At 36.5% G+C, this 20,914-nt stretch overlaps 1 protein-coding gene and 1 pseudogene across 1 annotated transcript; one reads left to right on the top strand and one right to left on the bottom strand.

The window, feature by feature from the left end:
- Positions 1-1,459: 1,459 nt before the first annotated feature.
- Positions 1,460-8,295, bottom strand: LOC139362084 (large ribosomal subunit protein eL38 pseudogene; annotated as a pseudogene).
- A 120-nt stretch (positions 8,296-8,415) lies between these two features.
- LOC105477452 (G protein-coupled receptor 15) lies at positions 8,416-11,869 on the top strand. The gene has a single exon (XM_011733955.2). The coding sequence runs from the start codon at positions 8,522-8,524 to the stop codon at positions 9,602-9,604; it is 1,083 nt and encodes a 360-aa protein (XP_011732257.1). The 5' UTR covers positions 8,416-8,521; the 3' UTR covers positions 9,605-11,869.
- Positions 11,870-20,914: the final 9,045 nt, after the last annotated feature.

The following is a 20,914-nucleotide window of genomic DNA, read 5'->3' as shown; positions in this document are numbered from 1 at the left end:
TTGCAGTAATGTTGTTCCTTTTAAATTTTTTTCATTTAATTTTAAAAATATTAAGTTAATAATACTGAGCATACCAGATATGTCAAAAAATGAATAAAAAAGTGTGGGTATAGTAGGAAAAAGACTGAAATTTGGGGAACATCACTCAAGTAGATAAGGTCAAGGACAGCATTGGAGATTGCAGATGATGTGTGGCACACAGGAAACAATGTTTCTGAGCCCTCAGGTTTAACACAGAAATTCATGGACAGGAAGCAGGGACATCTTAACAATAACATGAGTGGAACTATTAACGTGGCCTGGGACCAGCAAATGGTGGATTTCTCAACGGTAACCTACAGAGAAAACTGACTCGAGGACCAGAGGGGCTCTCAAACCTCCACTCTGTCCCCTAATGCCTTGTAATTTAGCACAGGAGAAAGATGGGAGCTTCAAGTTGATACTAAATTTCTACCACTTTGACAGATTAAAGGCATGGTATGTTTCTCTATCTGTAGTTACATTTCTTTCACCTGAGTGAACCGATATTCATATGCAGTACATAATAAGCTAGTAGCCAAATATATTCTAACATGACTCTGGATTTTTACATACAGCATACAATCAAAAAAAATTTGTCAGTGGCGGAGGGGCACAGGCAAATTGTCAGTGTGTAGTAAGACGCATAAATGCCTTTATACTCCAGGAAATGTCTTCATCCGTTAGCCTTCATTAGAAATCCCCTACTTTCCGCCGGGCGTGGTGGCTCACGCCTGTAATCTCAGCCCTTTGGGAGGCCGAGGCTGGCAGATCACGAGGTCAGGAGATGGAGACCATCCTGGCTAACACGGTGAAAACCCGTATCTACTAAAAGTACAAAAAAATTAGCCGGGCATGGTGGTGGGCGCCTGCAGTCCCAGCTATTTGGGAGGCTGAGGCAGGAGAATCGCTTGAACCTGGGAGGCGAAGCTTGCAGTGAGCCAACATCGCGCCACTGCACTCCAGCCTGGGCGACAGAGCAAGACTCCGTCTCAACAAAAAAAAAAAAAAAAAAGAGAAATCCCCTACTTTCGGATTTACCTCTCCACTGAGATCTTGTGGTCAGTAAACCAGGCAAAAGAGAAGTTTAAAGGAGAGTAAAGAAGAAACAACTTCAGTCTACAGATAAAGGAACTAGAGAGAGTAACTGACTTGGTAGCAAACTTGGATATTAGAGTACCTGACTGCCATGGTAGCACACTTGAATATACTCGTTTTGTGACTTTGGAGAATTAACCTTCTTTAAGTCTAGGTTGTCTTTTCTCGAAAATATGGATGTTGACAGTAGCATCTATCCCACATGATCATTGAGAAGATTGAGAAAATACATATACAATGCCCAGCACAGGACCTGAGGCTTAGGAAAGAATCATTAAATTATTAGTGTTTGCAAATATTCGTTGAACGTCTACAATATTTGAGTAAGCTTAGTGAAAACAGCTTTTTGTTTTGTTTTGTTTTGTTTTGTTTTTGTTTTTGTATTCTAATACAGTTCCAGTCAGTGTGGCTGGTTCATTTCAGCTCCTTCAGTGCCAAAGTAGGAGACAGGGACTGCTTCACTTTCTCTGCCTTCTCTTTGTCACTGGTGACCAGGGTATAAAGATATCTGCCGCATCGAACTTTAAACTTCACATTGTCCTTATTTTTCTTGATCTTGACTGATTTGGCATCCTTTGTCGGGCTGTGAGCAGAAAGTCCTTGATTTCCTCAATTTTTGGAGGCATGGCGAAAAGGCACGCAGGGAGCAGGCGTGGACCTGCTCCCTGCACCCATTCATCGAGCAGCGACCGGGAAAAAAGGACGAAAAAGACAAACAGCTTTTAAAGCTCCTAGATTAACCCTAGAGGCTACCCCTAAATGGAGATAAGCCATTTATAGAGATAGGTGTTTCTGCTCGCTTCAGCAGGTTTGAGAAGCTCTGGACTGACCACCAAATGACTAGGAAAGATTTGCCAGGGCTAGTATTTTGGGCATCCTTGTTTAGCCCTGTTCAGTAGATTCCCAGGCCTGGGTTCGTATCATACACAAGTCGTCATGACTCAGGAGGTGGATGTTTCTGGGAAGACCTGCAAAGGAGGATGATACTTGCACCCTTCAAGTCTTCAGAATGCCTAGAAAACACTCAGGATGCATTTCACTGACCAACCTAGTGTAAACCTGGAGGTGTCTACGTGTTTGTGGTTTCGATCACCCTGAGAGAGGACCTGAACGGCCTCTTCACACCCAGTTTCACCAACCACACAACCGTATTTCTGGTTTATCGCTGCATCTTTGGTGTTTCCTAATTTCTATTTATGCTTGTTTGTTGTATGAGTAGGTAAAATAAATCCTTAATTAATTAATGGAGCTAAATTTCTACTTCTGCTTCTTACTCTGCTGTTTGAGAAACGGTAGCTAGCCTCATATTTTCACAAATATGAAAGATGATTTTGTGCAACCATGTGGAGATTATGGAATTTAGGTTTAAAAGCAAAGTTAAATGAGGCATCTAGCTTAACTTGTTAAAGATGGTTCTACTTTCCACAGGAAGGCATTATAGTTATAGCGCATTTAAAATAAAACCGATAACTGAAAATCTAGATACTCAGATGTTGTAACTTGTTTTTACTATGTACTTATGAAACAACCCTTCACACTAGAATTTCCATCAATACCAAATTCCCCAATACATTTCATATTATTTTATTTTTAATTGCACATTTTTAGGAATTAAAAGTTGTATCTACATTATAAGATATATTTACATTATGTTTTTTCATGTAATTTTTTTCCTGGTTGTTTTCCTTATGAACTTCAGAAAGGAAGAAAATGGGAATATGTACAATTCTGGGTTCCAATCAAAAACCATTTTTAAAAATGTACCTATCTTTGAATTTCCTTGCACCCATTCACTGTAGAATAATAACAGAATCAAGATCAAGGCAAATAGAAAAATGCATCTAAAATGTCTCCTTTTTTTTTTTAGCAGTTCCAGTAAAGTGCCACATATAGTAAAAAAAAAAAATTATAATTTTTAGATGTCCATGCTCCTGAAAGACAGTGAATGAGCCATATGTAAATGAGGAGTTTAAGTTTAAATTATCCTTTATTTAAAAATTATCAATGGATCTTTGGTTAATGACTCCTTTATGGACCCCAGGGTCCTCATTAGTAAAACAGTCGTACTAATGATCATTAATATCACTTTACAATTTTACACTCTAAAATTTTACAGTTTATAATTCTACTGGAAGAAGAATAATGCAACTACAAAATATAGTGTTTCATAGATCCACAGCATTAGAGTTTCATTGCAGAATTTATATACCCTATCCCTCAAGCCTAGGCAATGTACTAGAAGCAGAGATAGTGGCAATTGTAGTTTGCCAAGGAAAAGGAGGAAGACTATGTGCATTCTGATTAGAAAAGATACCAATAAAAAGCCCTTGCTATTTCAAACATTAACAGTAATTATGAAGGTAAAATTATGGAAGGAAACTTTTGTGATTTCTTCTAATTGACATTTATTAGTATAGAGTTATGAGTATGAATTGTGGACCTCCCAAATATATCTTTTCAAAAAAATCTTTATTGCAGATAAGAAACTAATGTAATAAATTAATTTAATTATTAATAAACTTGAGTCTTCATTGAGAGAGTCCTCTTCTCATCACTATCCATCATACTTATTATGAGTCCATGGTAGTGATATTTTTCACATTTGTTGGTTTGCAAGTTGCTTCTGATTCAACAAGATGTGCTAAGTGAAAACATTAGCATAAGTTGACAAAAAAATATGCTGCATTAACTTAGAAACATCTCTTCATATTAGTTTATGATGTGACAATCCCAGGATCAAATAGAAAATGGAAGTTGTCTAAGAAGTTTGTGAAAAGTCCTTACTCTTCGGAAATAACTCAGAATTCAAGCATGATTCATCCCAGATCTACAGTCATTTATTGACCATCTATTGCTTGCCAGACACTCTGGTGGATGCCAAGGACACCAACATAAATAAACACAATTTTTGTTATGCACAACCTAAATTCAGATTAAATCTACTATTATGAAGAAACCTAAAGTATATATTCCTAGAATAGTAACATCATTTCTATCTATATAAGTGTTAGTTACCAAGGGAAATAACCCAGTAAATTAAGTGGGTACCCTCCTAATAGTGAATACATGCCCCTTAATTTGGCATGATGTGATATTAAATTATATAGCACTAAATTCTCCAAGTAACTGAGAATTTAAAAATAAAAATAAACTCCTAGAGTATAAACAGTATTATCAGTTTTCTTAAACTTAACCATTTGACTTTGCACTTGATGGTACTTGTAAGAAATGAACAAGATAATGTACCTAACAAGTGAATATATAATGACACTGTTTGATACGATTAATGAGAAATAATTAGTTGCTTCACGTTCTTTGCCATTTATTCTGGGACATATCAGCAGAGCATGTGTGAGTCAAAGGCTTTTTATCCAGGGATTTCTTTCTTCTGTGCTATACGCATGTAATCTGATGAGTCTCCACCTGATACGGTGGTTGATAGGGAAGAGGCCGAAGTAATAGAATCATAAGTTCAATAAGCCTAATTGGGGTGGCTCTATTATGAAATCTTCAGCCTGCTGGTGAAGCAGAGGCTGCAAGCCACAGCAAATAATAATGGATCCACTTGAGCAGACGTTTCAGTAGAGAAAACCTTTCTTTGTCTTCATCTTCAACACCTGAACCAGTTCTGAGCATAACTCAGGAATTGGAACATGGAATAAGTAGGGCCTAGAAATCTAAATTCATTCCTCAAATTTTGTGATATTCAGACTGAAAGACTTCCACAAATTTCAAATTTTGAGGTAACTTTTAAGTCTTTTTAAAAAGTTAGTCAAAATAATAACAAAACATAATATATAATGTTGGTTAACTTACGTGAATTAGAACAGTGATTCTAAACTTTAGTGTGTATGAGAATCACCTGGAATGCTTTTTAAATACAAAGTCCTAGACTTCTTCCCCAGTAATTCTGACTGAAGACATCTAGAATAGGGTTTGGCAATCTACAGCTTAGCAGGTGTCCCTGATGACTCTAATCTGGGTAATACTATCTGACATTCACAAATTCAAAACAATGGCTTTTTTAAGAGTCCAAAAAGAACTTTAGTTGGGTAACGTCTGTATGCTGGAGGCCAGTCCAGAGATAACAAACGGATTCTTCCTTCAGGTTGCTCATTATCAGCTGCGGGGTCAGATACAAAGATAATTAACAGTGTGAAATGAGACAAGTACTTTGTAACCAGTATTTTTAAAGTTCTTAGGAAATACAAAGGAAGAAGCAGTTATTTCTGCCAGGAGTCAGGGAGGAAAGTTGAGCGTTATTTTCTGAGAAATGGCATATATGCTCTAATTCAGTTACCAATACTTACATCTTATTCTATTTTTTTTGTTTTTGCCATCACTCTGTTTACACTGACTTTTCATATATTTATGGAACCCAGTGTTGCTTTTGAGTTTTGATCTATGTGTAGGTGTCTATTTTATTGTTAGTATCTTCATGTTTATTTGAAAGAACACTCAAAGTCCTAAAACTGACCGTTGTACCAGCTTATTTACAACCCCACTTTAACCAGCTTTATTGTGGATTCTGTCTTGTACTAGCATTGCACTCTGAGGTACTAAAAGACTGGCACTATGCTATGTGCCTGTTTTTGGCTTAAAACATTTAATTTGTTTTCTGATTTGGGTACCAAGATACTGTTGATCGACGGTGGGTATTCTCACACTGTAGCATTCTACCATTAAATACCATACTTCAAAGTGGCCATATATGATAAAGCAAACGATTTTATCTACAACTGCCTCAATAGTTTGCTGAGGAAATCGGATTTGAGATAGTTTACCTCGGCAGTCCAGCAACTTTTGAAATATGAAAAAAAAATGTAAGGGATACAGAATGAATGTGCAGCCAAATATTTTCCTCTACAGTATGAGCATGAACTCTTTTTCCATTTTATAATATCTTTAGGTAGAATTCTTGAGACATGTCAAAGGATTAAAAAAACAGAAGTAGAAAAACCTTAGACCCAGAATCAACCTTATTTTCTCAAATGCCAAAAGAATTTATGGTTCTAGGGTACAACGTTCTAATATTAAAATTTCAGTACACCTAAAGAATAGACATGATTAGTACTTTAACACACAGGCACACAGATAAAGATGATGTGTTTAAATATTCTATATTACCCTATTAATCTTTTTCGAGTAAATATTGTCCTACTCCAATTTTTGACAAAATGAATGATTCTATTAAATAATTAAAGCTTACCCAGTGGGAAAGATTTCTGTCCCAGAAATGTCAAAGTGGTTAATTAGTTTCTCTGATCTGTAGTCTATATTTAGTAAAGAATATGCCCTCCATGAAATTAAATGAATTGCGCACAGCAGCCAGGGACACAGGAGAAGGGAGGCTCAGGCCCACAAATCAACTCCAGAGTGACTTCTGGGACCGTCCCAGGTCAGAGGAGCCTTCAACCTTCCCTGACCTCAGCTTACTTGCCTAAGACGCAGGTGACACTGCGTCTTATCAGGAGGAAGAGGGAAGGAGGAAGAACAACCAGCGGGATGATTCTTTTTAATATACTAATTACTGAAGAAATAACATTTCAGCAGGGCCAGGCTTGGTGACCCATGCCTGTAATCCCAGCATTTTGGGAAGCCAAGATGGGGAGATCGCTTGAGCTCAGGGGTTCCTGACCAGCATGGGCAACATGGTGAAAACCCATCTCTACAAAAAATGCAAAAATTAGTCCGGCATGGTGGTGCATGCCTGTAGTCTTCGCTACTCAGGAGGTTGAGGTGGGAGGATTGCATGGGCCTGGCAGTGAGCTGTGTTCAAAACACTGAACTCCAGCCTGGGTGACAAAGTGACACCCTAGTGAGACCCTGCCTCAAAAATTAAACAAACAAATGAAAAAACAACTTAAGAAAGGACTTCAAATGTTTAATGACTATATTTTCATCTGCAAACATACATTTTTCTATGAATAGCAGTACCAACCTGAAACTAGAATTCTGAAGATTAAATCAGATAGGAGAAGAGGAGAGTGCAAGAGAACCTTGAGTCACTTTGGCCAGTAAAGAGCTGAAATAAATGGGGTCCGTTTCAAAATGTGTTATGTTTTACTATGGTCATCATAATATAAAAGGAAACATATGAGAGGAAAATGTGATAGAATTCTTTCTGTTTTAGCCTTTTCCCCAAGTGTTTTAAATGTACCAAAAAATCTTCCCTTTTATAGTGTCCATGCTGGCACCTCCATTATGATGTCACTTATAGGTCTATCTGTTGCCAGATCAGTAATCAGCAATTCCAAAAGTAATGTTCACTCATGTGTGGAGGTACCAGAAGGCCATGGCTCAGAAGCTAAAAAAAAATCACTGCTACAAAGGTGTGGTGTAATGAAGAGAAGATCAGAGGGGATCCAGAGTCTGATGAAGCATATTTGAGGGTTAATAGGAAGAAAATCTCCAAATCAATGATGTTAACTCTTAACAAAAGGGAACTTCACTGGTTGAATTACAATAGCAGATAGGAGGGTAAAAATAGCAATTTGAGATTTTTAAACCTGTGTTTGTAAGTTACATAAATAACAACAATACCTGAAGTTAGACCCCAGTGAATTCATTTCTGCTAGTTATGCTGGATAACAAAAAGAATGTTCTCAATCAAACCTAATAAACTACCATCTCCAAAGCACCAACTATGTGCAAGATGCTATGCTAGTTGTAGTGGAAATTTTTAAATAATAATAATAAGAGCACAAAATGTGGTCCCAGTCTTTGGGGGATTTTTTAAAACTTATGAAACAGAATTGATTACATGTGAAATGAAAGAGCTAAATAGATGGGGAGATTCTCATGCCCTAATTGGAACCATGTTGTTTGACCTAGTTGTAGACTGGTATGATTTGGGAAAATTTTCATTCACTCTTTACACAAATGAAAGACTAGTTTTCTTCCTATTTCACCAACAAAGTAAATAAAAAGAATACATCATCATTGCCTTACAATTCTAAAAGTAGAACAGTATCTTCTATGTGAAACAGAAGGCTAGATCAAAATAAATTTCAGTGTCAAAAGCAAAGGAGGTCTTTAAAGGAAGTGAAAAAATCAAGTTAATTCACTTCTTAATTACTGGCCTTAAAGAAATAAATTGAATATCTTGAAAAAAGAACTCAAAAAGCATCTCAGTTTCACGAGCAAATGCAAATAAAAAAAAACCACAACCACAACCAACCAACACCAATCAGAGTGGTGCTCCTTGTGGGCCCTTTCTGAGGATTGGCAGAAACTGCATTTTTTAATCTCGGCTTTCATGTTTGTCCAAGATCTTTAAAGGGAGGGGAAAAAATAGAGAAAGAGGCAGGTACTGTATAAAAGAAGCTCCCTTGAGGTTTCTAAAATTTACACAAAAACATCATAGGTGAGGAAACTCACCAGATTTGGCACCTGCTCTTTGGTGATGGACCCAGAAGAAACTTCAGTTTATTTGGATTATTACTATGCTACGAGCCCAAACCCGGACATCAGGGAGACCCATTCCCATGTTCCTTACACCTCTGTCTTCCTTCCAGTCTTTTACACAGCTGTGTTCCTGACTGGAGTGCTGGGGAACCTTGTTCTCATGGGAGCGTTGCATTTCAAACCCGGCAGCCGAAGACTGATCGACATCTTTATCATCAATCTGGCTTTCTCTGACTTCATTTTCCTTGTCACGTTGCCTCTCTGGGTGGATAAAGAAGCATCTTTAGGACTGTGGAGGACGGGCTCCTTCCTGTGCAAAGGGAGCTCCTACATGATCTCCGTCAATATGCACTGCAGTGTCTTCCTGCTCACTTGCATGAGTGTTGACCGCTACCTGGCCATTGTGTGCCCAGTCGTATCCAGGAAATTCAGAAGGACAGACTGTGCATATGTAGTCTGTGCCAGCATCTGGTTTATCTCCTGCCTGCTGGGGTTGCCTACTCTTCTATCCAGGGAGCTCACACTGATTGATGATAAGCCATACTGTGCAGAGAAAAAGGCAACTCCACTTAAACTCATATGGTCCCTGGTGGCCTTAATTTTCACCTTTTTTGTCCCTTTGTTGAGCATTGTGACCTGCTACTGTTGCATTGCAAGGAAGCTGTGTGCCCATTACCAGCAGTCAGGAAAGCACAACAAAAAGCTGAAGAAATCTATAAAGATCATCTTTATCGTCGTGGCAGCCTTTCTTGTCTCCTGGCTGCCCTTCAATACTTTCAAGCTCCTGGCCATTGTCTCTGGGTTGCAGCAAGAACGCCATTTTCCCTCAGCCATTCTTCAGCTTGGTATGGAGGTGAGTGGACCCTTGGCATTTGCCAACAGCTGTGTCAACCCTTTCATTTACTATATCTTCGACAGCTACATCCGCCGGGCTATTGTCCACTGCTTGTGCCCTTGCCTGAAAAACTATGACTTTGGGAGTAGCACCGAGACATCAGATAGTCACCTCACTAAGGCTCTCTCCACCTTCATTCATGCAGAAGATTTTACCAGGAGGAGGAAGAGGTCTGTGTCCCTCTAAAGGGAACTGTGACATTTCAAGCTCTGTTGGTGGGTTTAGGAGTTAATTTTTGTCAGCAACAAAGAAAGAAGTGTTAATGATAGGATTCACGTTGCTTCATAGATGCAAGGAAGAGTTCGTTTTTAAGGAGAGGACTGAAAAATCCCTGTGTTGTGGATATAATTAGGCCATGTGCTGTTTTCTCAGCTGAGCAGCCTTCTTCACCCTTGCCAATCAAGTCTACCAGAGAAAATTCAATTCCCATCTGTCCTTGAACTCTTGGATAAAGGCTCCTGCTTGAACCAGTCCCTTTCTTCATGATTGTTAATGCACATTTGGGCCTTTCCTCTCTCAAAAACCACGGTACCTTCATCCCCACCACCCTTCATACTGGGCTCCAAATTGGACTACATTTAAATGATTCTGCCTACTTTCAGAATCATTTAGAACCTGCCTATTTCAGATGAGAAATGCAGTAACAATGCAGGTAACAAAAATATAATATGCCTGCACTCTGCAATTAATTGTTTCTGAGTTACTAGGCTAGATTCTGACCTCAATCTTTGAAGCTTTGTACAGTGATTCTTCGTCATCTTCCAACATTGTGCTTCATCCTATGTCTATTCACAATGGCTTTGGATTGGCAAAAACAACTCATGGGGATTTTGTATTGTGTTTATGATTTGGGACTTTATCATATGGTCTTCTAGTATTTTAACACATAAACATATGACAGGATTCAACCTCTATTTGCTTTATAAGATATTGATAAAAATGTATCTCATTCATAATGGTGCAGCGACTACTTTTTAATGGAGTTTTACTATGCTCTTTCGTTTTCATTGCCTTTATAAATTAGGATTTGACTTTGCTTTAATTACGTGTTTTTAATTACCCAGTTATCTGGTTATCAAATGAAAATGTTATTACTAATATAATTGGAACTCATCAAATCCTTAACTCTACCCCAATGCAGATTATCATTTTGTATTTTAATTAAAATGTTAGTGCTACACATTCCCTATAGCATCATTTGCTTGGTGCCTATAATTTCAAGATAAGATCCAGTAATATAGGGAGACAGGCTGCTCTGTATTCAGCCGAAGTAGAACATCTCTAACAAAGATATCACTTGTATTTTACATACATTTTTTCCATACACAGAAACCTTCTTGAATTCCTTTACCCAACAAATAGTTATTGAGTCAATTTGTACCTGTATTACTTTTGAAGACTTTGATGTGAAAAACATGTAATTAGAGTGGCAACCACAAAAGACTCTGCAGCAGCAAGCATGCTACTGTAAACATCTTTTGATTCAAGGGAAAGTGGGTTATGTTTTTACCTCCACTGTTGACTTGAATGAATTACCATTTTACTTCTAAATATTAGATTTGAAAATCAGAAAAAACTTAGAATCCTTTCAAAGACTAGCCAATTTAATTTCATCTCATGTATCTTTCATATTAAGAGAAACCTCAAATATTGGACATCTCCCTGTAGCCTAATTAAAAGCTGAAAATAGAGTTTTTGGTTTTATAAATTGGCAAACTTGTTAATTTTTCTTAAACTGTTATTAAATAAAAGTATAATTTCCTTACATAAGTATTCTGCTGAACTGTATTAATTTCTAACAACATATTAATATTAATCCTAATTCTAATAACCTTTTAGTAAATTATTATGGTTATAGAAAAAAAGACCATGTAAATAATAACAAATTAAATATTCTTGGAAAACTTCAAAACTAAATTCAATGCAATTGAATAGATCTCCAAAAGTTAAACAAATACAAAATATAGAAGGTAGAAGACACACATTTCTTTAAAACAAATTAGCAAAAACACCGTTACTAATCATGAAAGTTACTGCCTTTGAAAAATACTGCCTTTAAAAAATAGCTGAATCAATCAGCTAAGTTATTGGTTGGGAAAGGAGAAAACCTGTCCTATTAATTTTAGCTTCACCCTTAATGTTATGATACTAATAAGGTCATTTTAATCTTTCATACCTAAATGTAGTGGGTAATATCTATGTCTATAGAATTATCAAGGATACTGTAAAAAGTTACTGTATAAAGTGATTTTACTTCTAAATATTAGATTTGAAAATCAGAAAAAACTTAGAATCCTTTCAAAGACTAGCCAATTTAATTTCATCTCATGTATCTTTCATATTAAGAGAAACATGAAATATTGAACATCTCCTTGTAGCCTAATTAAAAGCTGAAAATAGAGTTTTTGGTTTTATAAATTGGCAAACTTATTATTGATTATTAATTATTGTTATTAATTAATTGATTATTAAGTTATTATTGACTACTTACAAATTTTCAAACTAACATCAAATAATTCTTAATCATTCTCATTTTTAAAATACTGAGATTTTATTTCTACTTCTTCACTTTAATTTTGCTGAGAATATTTAAAATAACATCAAAAAATATGTATTATTGGTTTTTTAATACTTTAAATAGATATAATAATTGTAGGCTTTAATAAAATCTTAGTGTATTTTATATTCATAATGTACCAGTTGTGAAAGAAAAAAATAGTTATAATTTTTTAGGTAGTATAACTCTAATAGAAAAAAGTTCAAAGCTTAAGTTTGTACATTATTTTGTTATATATGGATTCTGCTGGTATGAAATGTAATTTACATTTACATTATGTTACAGTATTACATTATATTACAGTATTACATTATATTATAATAGCATTAAAAATATATTACAAATTATTTAGTTGTCTGACATTTTGTATATTTTTAAAACCATAGGCCGGGTGCAGTGGCTCACGCCTGTAATCCTAGCACTTTGGGAGGCCGAGGCAGGTGGATCATGAGGTCAGGAGTTCGAGACCAGCCTGGCCAATATAGTGAAACCCTGTCTCTACTAAAAATACAAAAAATTACCGGACATGGTGGCAGGCGACTGTAACCCCAGCTACTCAGGAGGCTGAGGCAGAAGAATCACTTGAACCCAGGAGGCGGAGGTTGCAGTGAGCCAAGATTGTGCCATTGCACTCCAGCTGGGGTGACAGTGTGAGATTCCATCTCAAAAAAAAAAAAAAAACCATAATATTTCTCCATTTTTTATTTGAACAATTTCTATTTCTATACATATTTAGATGTTCTACATATACATACAGATATACATAGAAACACAGACTCATATTTATAACTTTTCGTTATTTTTATTATCTGAATTAAACTAGCCTAAAGGCTAGTTTGTGATAATTTAATGTCATTAAAGAACAAATCAACGCATTGCCAAGAATTTCCAGAAAATTACTCTTTCGTCCTAACACAATCATGCCTTGCCAGTTATATCCAAAGTTAGGAAAACGAAATAAAATTTTTACAATTCAGCGTAACACACAAGGAAATCACTACAGATTAACATTATTTGTTGTCATTTGCATAAGTAGTTCAAAGTTACTGTGAGGATGTAAATGACAAATCTAAAAGTATAGTGATCTCTCCAGCATTTCTCAAACAACTTCTTTAAACTTACCCCAGAAAAGCTCTCCATTAAATCCTAGGTAATGTGTTGTCTGATACTTTACAATTAATTTTAAAAGAAATGTACTCAAGGCAGGCATGGTCGCAAATATTGTCCCAAACACATTTACTCCATTTGGGCTGTATTGAAAGGTTGAAACTAACCTGATATTCCTGGGAGTTTCTTAACCTGTCCACTCTTAACAAGTCAAAATCACTTCTGTGGTGAAAAGCTGTAACAACAGTCTTAAAGGCAAGCTATGTGCGTGACTGAGAATGGACTATTACTAGGGGTCACAAGTTAATTTTTAAATAGATGCAGAAATGCACAGTATGATGATAAGGTGAGTGGAAAAAAATCTTCCTCTGTGATTCATCTTGACTCCTCAAATCACTCTCTATTCTACCTAGCGATCTCAGAAGTGAGAAATGACTTGTCAAATGTGCATGCCACAAAGAATCTATTTTCCTACAGAGCTCATTCATAAAAGCCAGGCAAAACTAAACGAATTACAAATTTGCTTCTAAAACCAGACCACTGGTGTAACCTGCTAGCAACATAACGGCTCCAGTCCCGTTAGAAAAAGAGGTGCCACAGAAGAAAAAGCAAGAGGATGATTGTAACTACCAAAATATTTGCGAACGGTTACAGACCACTGCAAGTTCCTTTTGTCTTTCACGGAGTTTGATGTGGATTTGATTTTCCCCTACAAATGCTGGTTATTATTTAAAGGTTTTTTTTTGAGCCAACATTCTTTGTTTTTATCAGTTTTAGAAGTAAACAATTATGACTAGACTTTATATATAAGTGTACAGGGAAAAACAACTGTGCCAGTGACTTGATTTTATATTGTAAATGTAAAAAATCCACCCTAGGGTGATTTACACTCATTGGTTCTTCTTAGCTTTGCCATTTCCTTAATAGAGCTGTATTTCCTAAACATATATGACAAGTGGAAATTGCATCCTACGATAAACCTACAGCATTAAAAACAAAATCCAAAACAAAAAAAACCCTACTTTAAATATCCAAAGTATCAAACTAGTCATAAAGGTTCTCATGACAAGGTAAATGGTAGTGAAATGTAAATTTACATAAAATGCTCATTGTTAATCTAAAAGTAGGGGAAAAGTATTCTGCCAGTTGGGCAGACATTATTAAACTAAAACATTTCTGGTTTATGTATATAAGCACCAAATTTCTAAGATCCAAAGGTACTTTCAAGTTACCGTGAAACTTTCTGAGTTAGCTGCATGTGCTTAAAGATCTATGACAAAATATTCACATTATTATTATCATTATCTGCCAACCTAGTAAAGGATGTTCGTCAATTTGATATTATTCAGTGATTTTTCTTATTTGCTAATTAAATGTATATAATAATTAACTAGTTTTCTAACACTCTCATGTTAGAGAGAGTTAAACATCATCTATGAGTACCTCATGTTTGTCAACATTGATAGGAAATTTAACATTTTTACTTGCTAGGTCCTATCAATTCTGATTTAAAATATTTTATTTCTGTATTTCTATTAGTTCAAAATAAAACAAAAAAAAGTGCTCCTGCCTAGCATATTTGTGATCTGTACACTATAAATGCACTCTTTCATCTGCTCTTAATTATATACAAAAGAGGAGATATAAACTATTATTGTGATGTTTAGAGAGAAAATAACATTTCATGCATCAAAAATTACATATGACTAGAGACTTTATTTTTATGTAAAAAATATCTGTGGCAAAGCCTTCAGCAAGCAATACTGCTCTTTTCCTTACAGAGTATATATAGACCCTTTGTATTTCATAATCATCCATTGTAAAACCTCCACAAATCCCTAAATTTGCCAACTTCAATATAGCATATAATCTACTTCATACGAATTGAATAAAATGTAATGTTTTCAGAGCTACTGCAAAATGTATAAAAAGAAAAGTTGAAAGGAGGTATCTATCCTAAGTGTTTGGCCTGACTCACTAGTTAAGTGACTCATTTCGTATCACCTCATAGGTCAGTGGTTTAAATGTCTGCTTTTTATGTCATACAGCTGTGGAGTTTCAATCAAAATTTCAAACATCAAACTGTGAATGCAAAATGTCTATCGTACACAATGCACCATGACAGCCATAAAAATTCTTAAATCTTTTTATTGTAACTGGTGGATTCTAAAACAGGCATATTGCAGTTACACATTCACAAAATCTCTTTCTTTCTCTTTTTTTTTTTTTTTTTTTTTTTTGAGATGGAGTCTCACTCATTCTGTCATCCGGGCTGGAGTGCTTTGGTGTGATCTCAGCTCACTGCAACCTCTGCCTCCAGGGTTCAAGCGATTCTCCTGCCTCAGTCTCCTGAGTAGCTGTATTATAGGTGTGCACCACCATGCCAGGCTACTTTTTTTTTCTTTTTTTTTTTTTTGGTATTTTTAGCAGATATGGAGTTTCACCATTTTGGCCAGGCTGGTCTCAAACTGCTGACCTCAAGTGATCTGCCCACCTTGGCCTCCCAGAGTGCTGGAATTACAGGCATGAGCCACTGCACGCAGGCTTTTCTTTCTCTTATACACATGCACAAACCCACAAAAATACTGTATACAGTTGCAGCTGAAAAGCATCTATTGAATGTTGCTGTTAATATTCAGACTGAAGTACTTGAGATGAATATAACTGTTTTATCCACTGATAAAATACAGAATGCAGGAAAGGAGAAAATACAGCAAAGGAAAAGCATAGTAAATAAAAAACACAAAATAAAATGGCATATGTATGCATAAATACATCAGCAATTACAAAAAGCATATAAATGCATTGAAATTTCTACTAAAGGGTTGAACATGGCTGGGTGTAGTCGCTCAGGCCTGTAATCCCAGCACTTTCGGAGGCCGAGATGGGAGGATCATTTGAGGCTAGGAGTTTGAGACCAGCCTGGTCAACATAGTGACACCCCTCTCTATATAAAAAAAAAAAACAAAGGTTGAGGCCAGGCATGATGGCTCATGCCTATAATCCCAGCACTTTGGGAGGCCAAGGCAGGTGGATCACCTGAGGTCAGGAATTCGAGGCCAGCCTGACCAACAGGGAGAAACCCCACGTCTCTACTAAAAATACAAAATTAGCTGGGCGTGGTGCCACATGCCTGTAATCCCAGCTACTTGGAGGCTGAGGCAGAAGAATCACTTGAACCTGGGAGGTGGAGGTTGCAGTGAGCCAAGATCGTGCCATTGCACTCCAGCCTAGGCAACAAGAGTGAAATTCCATCTTAAAAAAAAAAAAAAAGTTGAACAAATATATATATATATATATATATATATTCGTATTTGTTCACAATAAATATATAGAGTGATATATGTATATCACTTTACTCGACTCTATAGGATTTTAAAAGGTAGAAGCAGAACTTGTTTTTCATGGAGTTTAGAATCCACATAGTTGCTTTTTTTTTTTTTTTCAATCAAAGAATGAAATAGTGACACCCAAGAAGAGCTTGGTATATACAAGGAAAATGACAAGTCAAATAATTTTCCTTGGTCTTTTCCAGTGTTTAGAAGAAGCCCATACTTAGTCCATATACAAGTCACTTACGTAATTGTTATTTTGATATGGTTACTTCCTAAACATTGTTACATTTTCTTAAAGTGTTCACATTAGCATCCTCAAATGAAAATACTATCATTGTCTTTATAGATTTTAAGACTCTCTAGTCTTAAAAATCTGTAAGACTTTAAAAGTATAGACTCATTATTTTAAACACAAGAACACATCTTGAACAGTATTAGGTTTAAATTTATTTCCACATGACAAACTAAAAAGTATGCAAAGCAAAGTAGGTAACGATACATGAACCTTGCCCAGCACAGTGATTTAATGAGATGCCCTTTCATTTGCCCTTGGGTTAGAGCAAAAGCAAAACTGACAACTCAGGTGGAGAAGTGGTAAATGAGAAACGAAACTTGGCCTGTGGTTTCATGTTTAAAGCAAAAATACAGATTCAGAGCACTTGAAGATAGATGAGAATGGCTACCTTTTTTCTAATAAAAAAAGATGTTTATGCAATTCACACCTGACTTGTGTATGTTAATAGAAATAGCTTAAAAATCAGAAAATTAGTAAAGAATTGAATAAAAGTCAACACAGAACTGTATAACTTAGTCCTCAGGATTTCAAATCAATGTGTCCTTCCTACAATAATTCAAACATAGAAAAGAATATTGCCAAAAAGTTTGTACATTTATATTTAGCATAATACATAATATTAAAAAAACAAAATACGGTTTTACCCATGAAACTGACAAAAAGTGAAACATTAAATACTAAGGTTGACCAGGATTGGGTCTGCAGGTATGAGGGAAGCTTATTGAGTATAAATTGATTAAGCTTTGTAGAAAAAATTTAGAAACCTGTATCAAAAGCAATTCCACTTCTAAGATTTTACCCTAGAAAATCATAGCCAGGTGAAAAGATATATGCACATGTATTTTCATTGCAACATTGTTCATAAAAGTAGAAAAGTGAAAACAATCTAAATGTCCAAATTGACTGAGTAAATTAAATTTCATGTACTTTCTTACAATGGAATACTATGCAGTCTTTAAAAATACTGTACCATATACAGAAGTGGAAAGACGTTAAAAATAAATCCAACGAAATTAAGTGAAAAAAGCACACTACAAAACTATACCTATAGGATGACCACATATTTGTGACTATTTTATTCATCTACAAATGCAAAAATACTGGAACCCTATACAGCAAAATGTTAACTTTGTGAAGTTACAGTTGATTTTTATATTTATTATTACCTGTATTTTCCAAAAATAACATACATTAATTTTGTAGAAATAAAAAAAGCTAAAATTTAGTTTAGACTTTCAATGAAGTACACAAGATAAAAATAGTAGCTAAATTTATTATAAAACATCATTTCTGAGTTGTAGGTCCTCTAGTTTTTCAATTACTGTGTTTCTGATCTGTGAGTACAGTCCCTACGTTGGCCTTGAGACCTCCCCTAGTAATCATTTGATTCTTTCTAGGATGACCCTCTGTTTCCTTTACGAGTACCCAATTCCTCAAAAGCAACAGTTTTAGAACTGCTATGCATTTAAAATTTGAAAATGGTGATGAACATTTCAGCATGCAGGTAGGACCTTTATTTTCCCATAATGTCTCTTAACACAGCAACTATTGTATGCTGCATAGTGACGCATCTAGTGCCATGTCTGTCTAACAGGTAAGAAGAGAGCTCCCTCCTCCCTGGGGGTGGGGAACAGAAGAAGCCACGTCTTCATTTTTGTGTAGCCATATGCTTGCTTTTTCCATATCAAGCACTCATCATTGTTGAACCAAACTGAACATGCTAGAAAAATCTCTCCGTTGATTAAAATTAAAATGAAAAACATTTACAAATGTTAAATATTAAATTTTTTAAATTATACTTTAAGTCCTAGGGTACATGTGCATAACGTGCAGGTTTGTTACATATGTATACTTGTGCCATGTTGGTGTGCTGCACCCATCAACTCGTCAGCACCCATCAACTCGTCATTTACATCAGGAAATATTAAATTTTTATACTCATATTTTTGCTCAAATATCTTTTGCTTCTGATATGCTGTAACTATGAGGGACAAGGAGTCTATTACAGTCACAGGTCGTTAGGAACAATCTTGCCACTGTCCTCTAACATTTTTTATTATTCCAGCTGTATTTGACTAGAGAAATAAGTGACGCAATATCCTTTACTTGATTCCCATTCAGCCCTTTCTTGATGTGACATTGATTTTCTATTTAAATGGAAGACTTTTCTGAATACAGATCCAATATGACTAATAACCAAAAATAGTGATTTCTAATAACTGTGTGATAGTCAGTAGTTCCACTGGCTACTGTCAGGGTATTATAAATCTTTCCACAAACTCCAAACCTATTTTCCACATTAGATAATAAGTAACTTATATGACTATGCCCTTTTGAGAGAGAGTGAGAGTGGGATTATGAAGTCAAATGATTGATCAGAAGATAAATTCCATAAAGGCTGTTGCTGTGTTTTGAATGCCTCTGCCAAAACTCATGTTGAAATTTAATTGCCACTGTGACAGTGCTGACGGCTGAAACCTTTGGGAAGTGATTGGGCCAAGAGGGCTCTGTCCTCCCAAATGGATTTATTCCATCATTGCAGCAGTGGTTTAATCATCATGGGAGTGGGCTAGTTATCACAGGAGTTCTATCCTCTTTTTCTTTTTCTCTCTCACCCTTCTCACTTCTGCCATGGGATGACTCTCACCAGGTCCTGGTGCCATGCTCTTGTACTTACAGAACTGTGAACCAAATAAACTTCTTTTCTTTATAAGTTACCTAGACTTTGGTATCCTGTTATAGCAGCAGAAAATAAACTAAGAAAACTGATACCAAGAAGTATCAGTTGCCACAAGCAATATCTGAAAATGTGGAAGTGGCCTGGGACCTGGGTAATGGATAGAGGCTAAAAGAATTTGAGGAGTAGGCTAGAAAAAGCATAGGTTGCTGTGGATGGACAGTAAGGGTGATTCTAGTGAGGGCTCAGAAGAAGACCACAGAACTAGTAAGAGCCTGAATCTTCTTAGAAATTACTTACGTGGTCGTGACCAGAATGTTGATACAAATGTAGACAGCAAAGGCTATTCTGCTGAGATGTCAGAGAGAAATTAAGAACAAGGTATTGGAAACTGGAGTAAAGGCCATTAGTGTCAGAAAGTAGGAGCCGGGGGTGGTGGCTCATGCCTGTAATCCCAGCATTATACTCAAGTGGATCACTTGAGGTCAGGAGTTCGAGACCAACCTGGCCAACATGGTGAAACCTCCGTCTCTACTAAAAATACAAAAAGGTAGCTGGATATGGTGGCATGCACCTGGAAGTCCAGCAACTAGGGAGGCTGATCCTGGGAGGCAGAGGTTGCAGTGAACCTCGGGAGGAGAGTGAACCTCCTGAACCTTGGGAGGAGAATCGCTTGAACCTGGGAGGCAGAGGTTGCAGTGAGTCAAGATCGTGCCACTGCAGTCCAGCCTGGGCAACAGAGTGAGACTCCATCTCAAAAAATTAAAAAAAAAAAATTTTTAATAAAGTAGGAAAGACTCTGGCAGAATAGTGTCCATGTTCTAGGACTTTATGAAACGCAGAGCTCAAAGAGTGATAAACCAGGATATCTGGTGGAAGAAATATCTAAGCAGTAAAGCATTCAGACTGCTAAAAGGTTACTTCTAACTGCATACTGGAATGACTTAAAGATGAAATTTATAATTAAAAGAGAAGTAGAACATAAAGACAGAATATTCACAGACTGGCTAGGTAAACAGTGAAAATGTGTGTTTGGGAGATAATATTAAGGATGTATTGTTAAAAACAGATGAATATGGATACAAAAAAAAAGCCAAGCGCTATTTATTAAAACAGTGGGAGAAAGCCCCCAAAGGCACTTCAGAGATCTTTAAGGCTACACCCCCCATCAGAGGTCAGAATCATTTCGGGGGATGGACCCAGGGTTCCCTACACAGGCTCGTTGCCAAGAGCCACTTTGGGACTCTGATCCCCACATTCCGGTGCAGCATTCTTTGGCTGCCCCAGCTGTGACTCAAGTGGCTCAGCCCACTACTCCAGAAGGTACAGGCCATAAGCTTTGGCAATGCCCACGTGGTATTTAGTCTGTAAGCATGATGAATGCAAGAGCTGTGAGGTATGACTGCCTCCACTTAGGTTTCAAAGTGTAATGCCTGGTGGAGCTGTGCAAGCGGAGTGACCCCCAAGATTACAGAACTATAGGATACCAGTGTGAAACTCCAGCCTGAGCGAGCTAAAGCATGGG

Source organism: Macaca nemestrina, chromosome 2 (genome assembly GCF_043159975.1).
Source record: "Macaca nemestrina isolate mMacNem1 chromosome 2, mMacNem.hap1, whole genome shotgun sequence".
Taxonomy (NCBI): domain Eukaryota; kingdom Metazoa; phylum Chordata; class Mammalia; order Primates; family Cercopithecidae; genus Macaca; species Macaca nemestrina.
Note: the sequence above shows the minus strand (reverse complement) of the source record. Positions and strands in the feature narration are given on the sequence as shown.

Bases quoted from the DNA above. Each gene is read 5' to 3' on its own strand.
- LOC105477452 (XM_011733955.2), top strand. From the start codon at position 8,522: ATGGACCCAGAAGAAACTTCAGTTTATTTGGATTATTACTATGCTACG.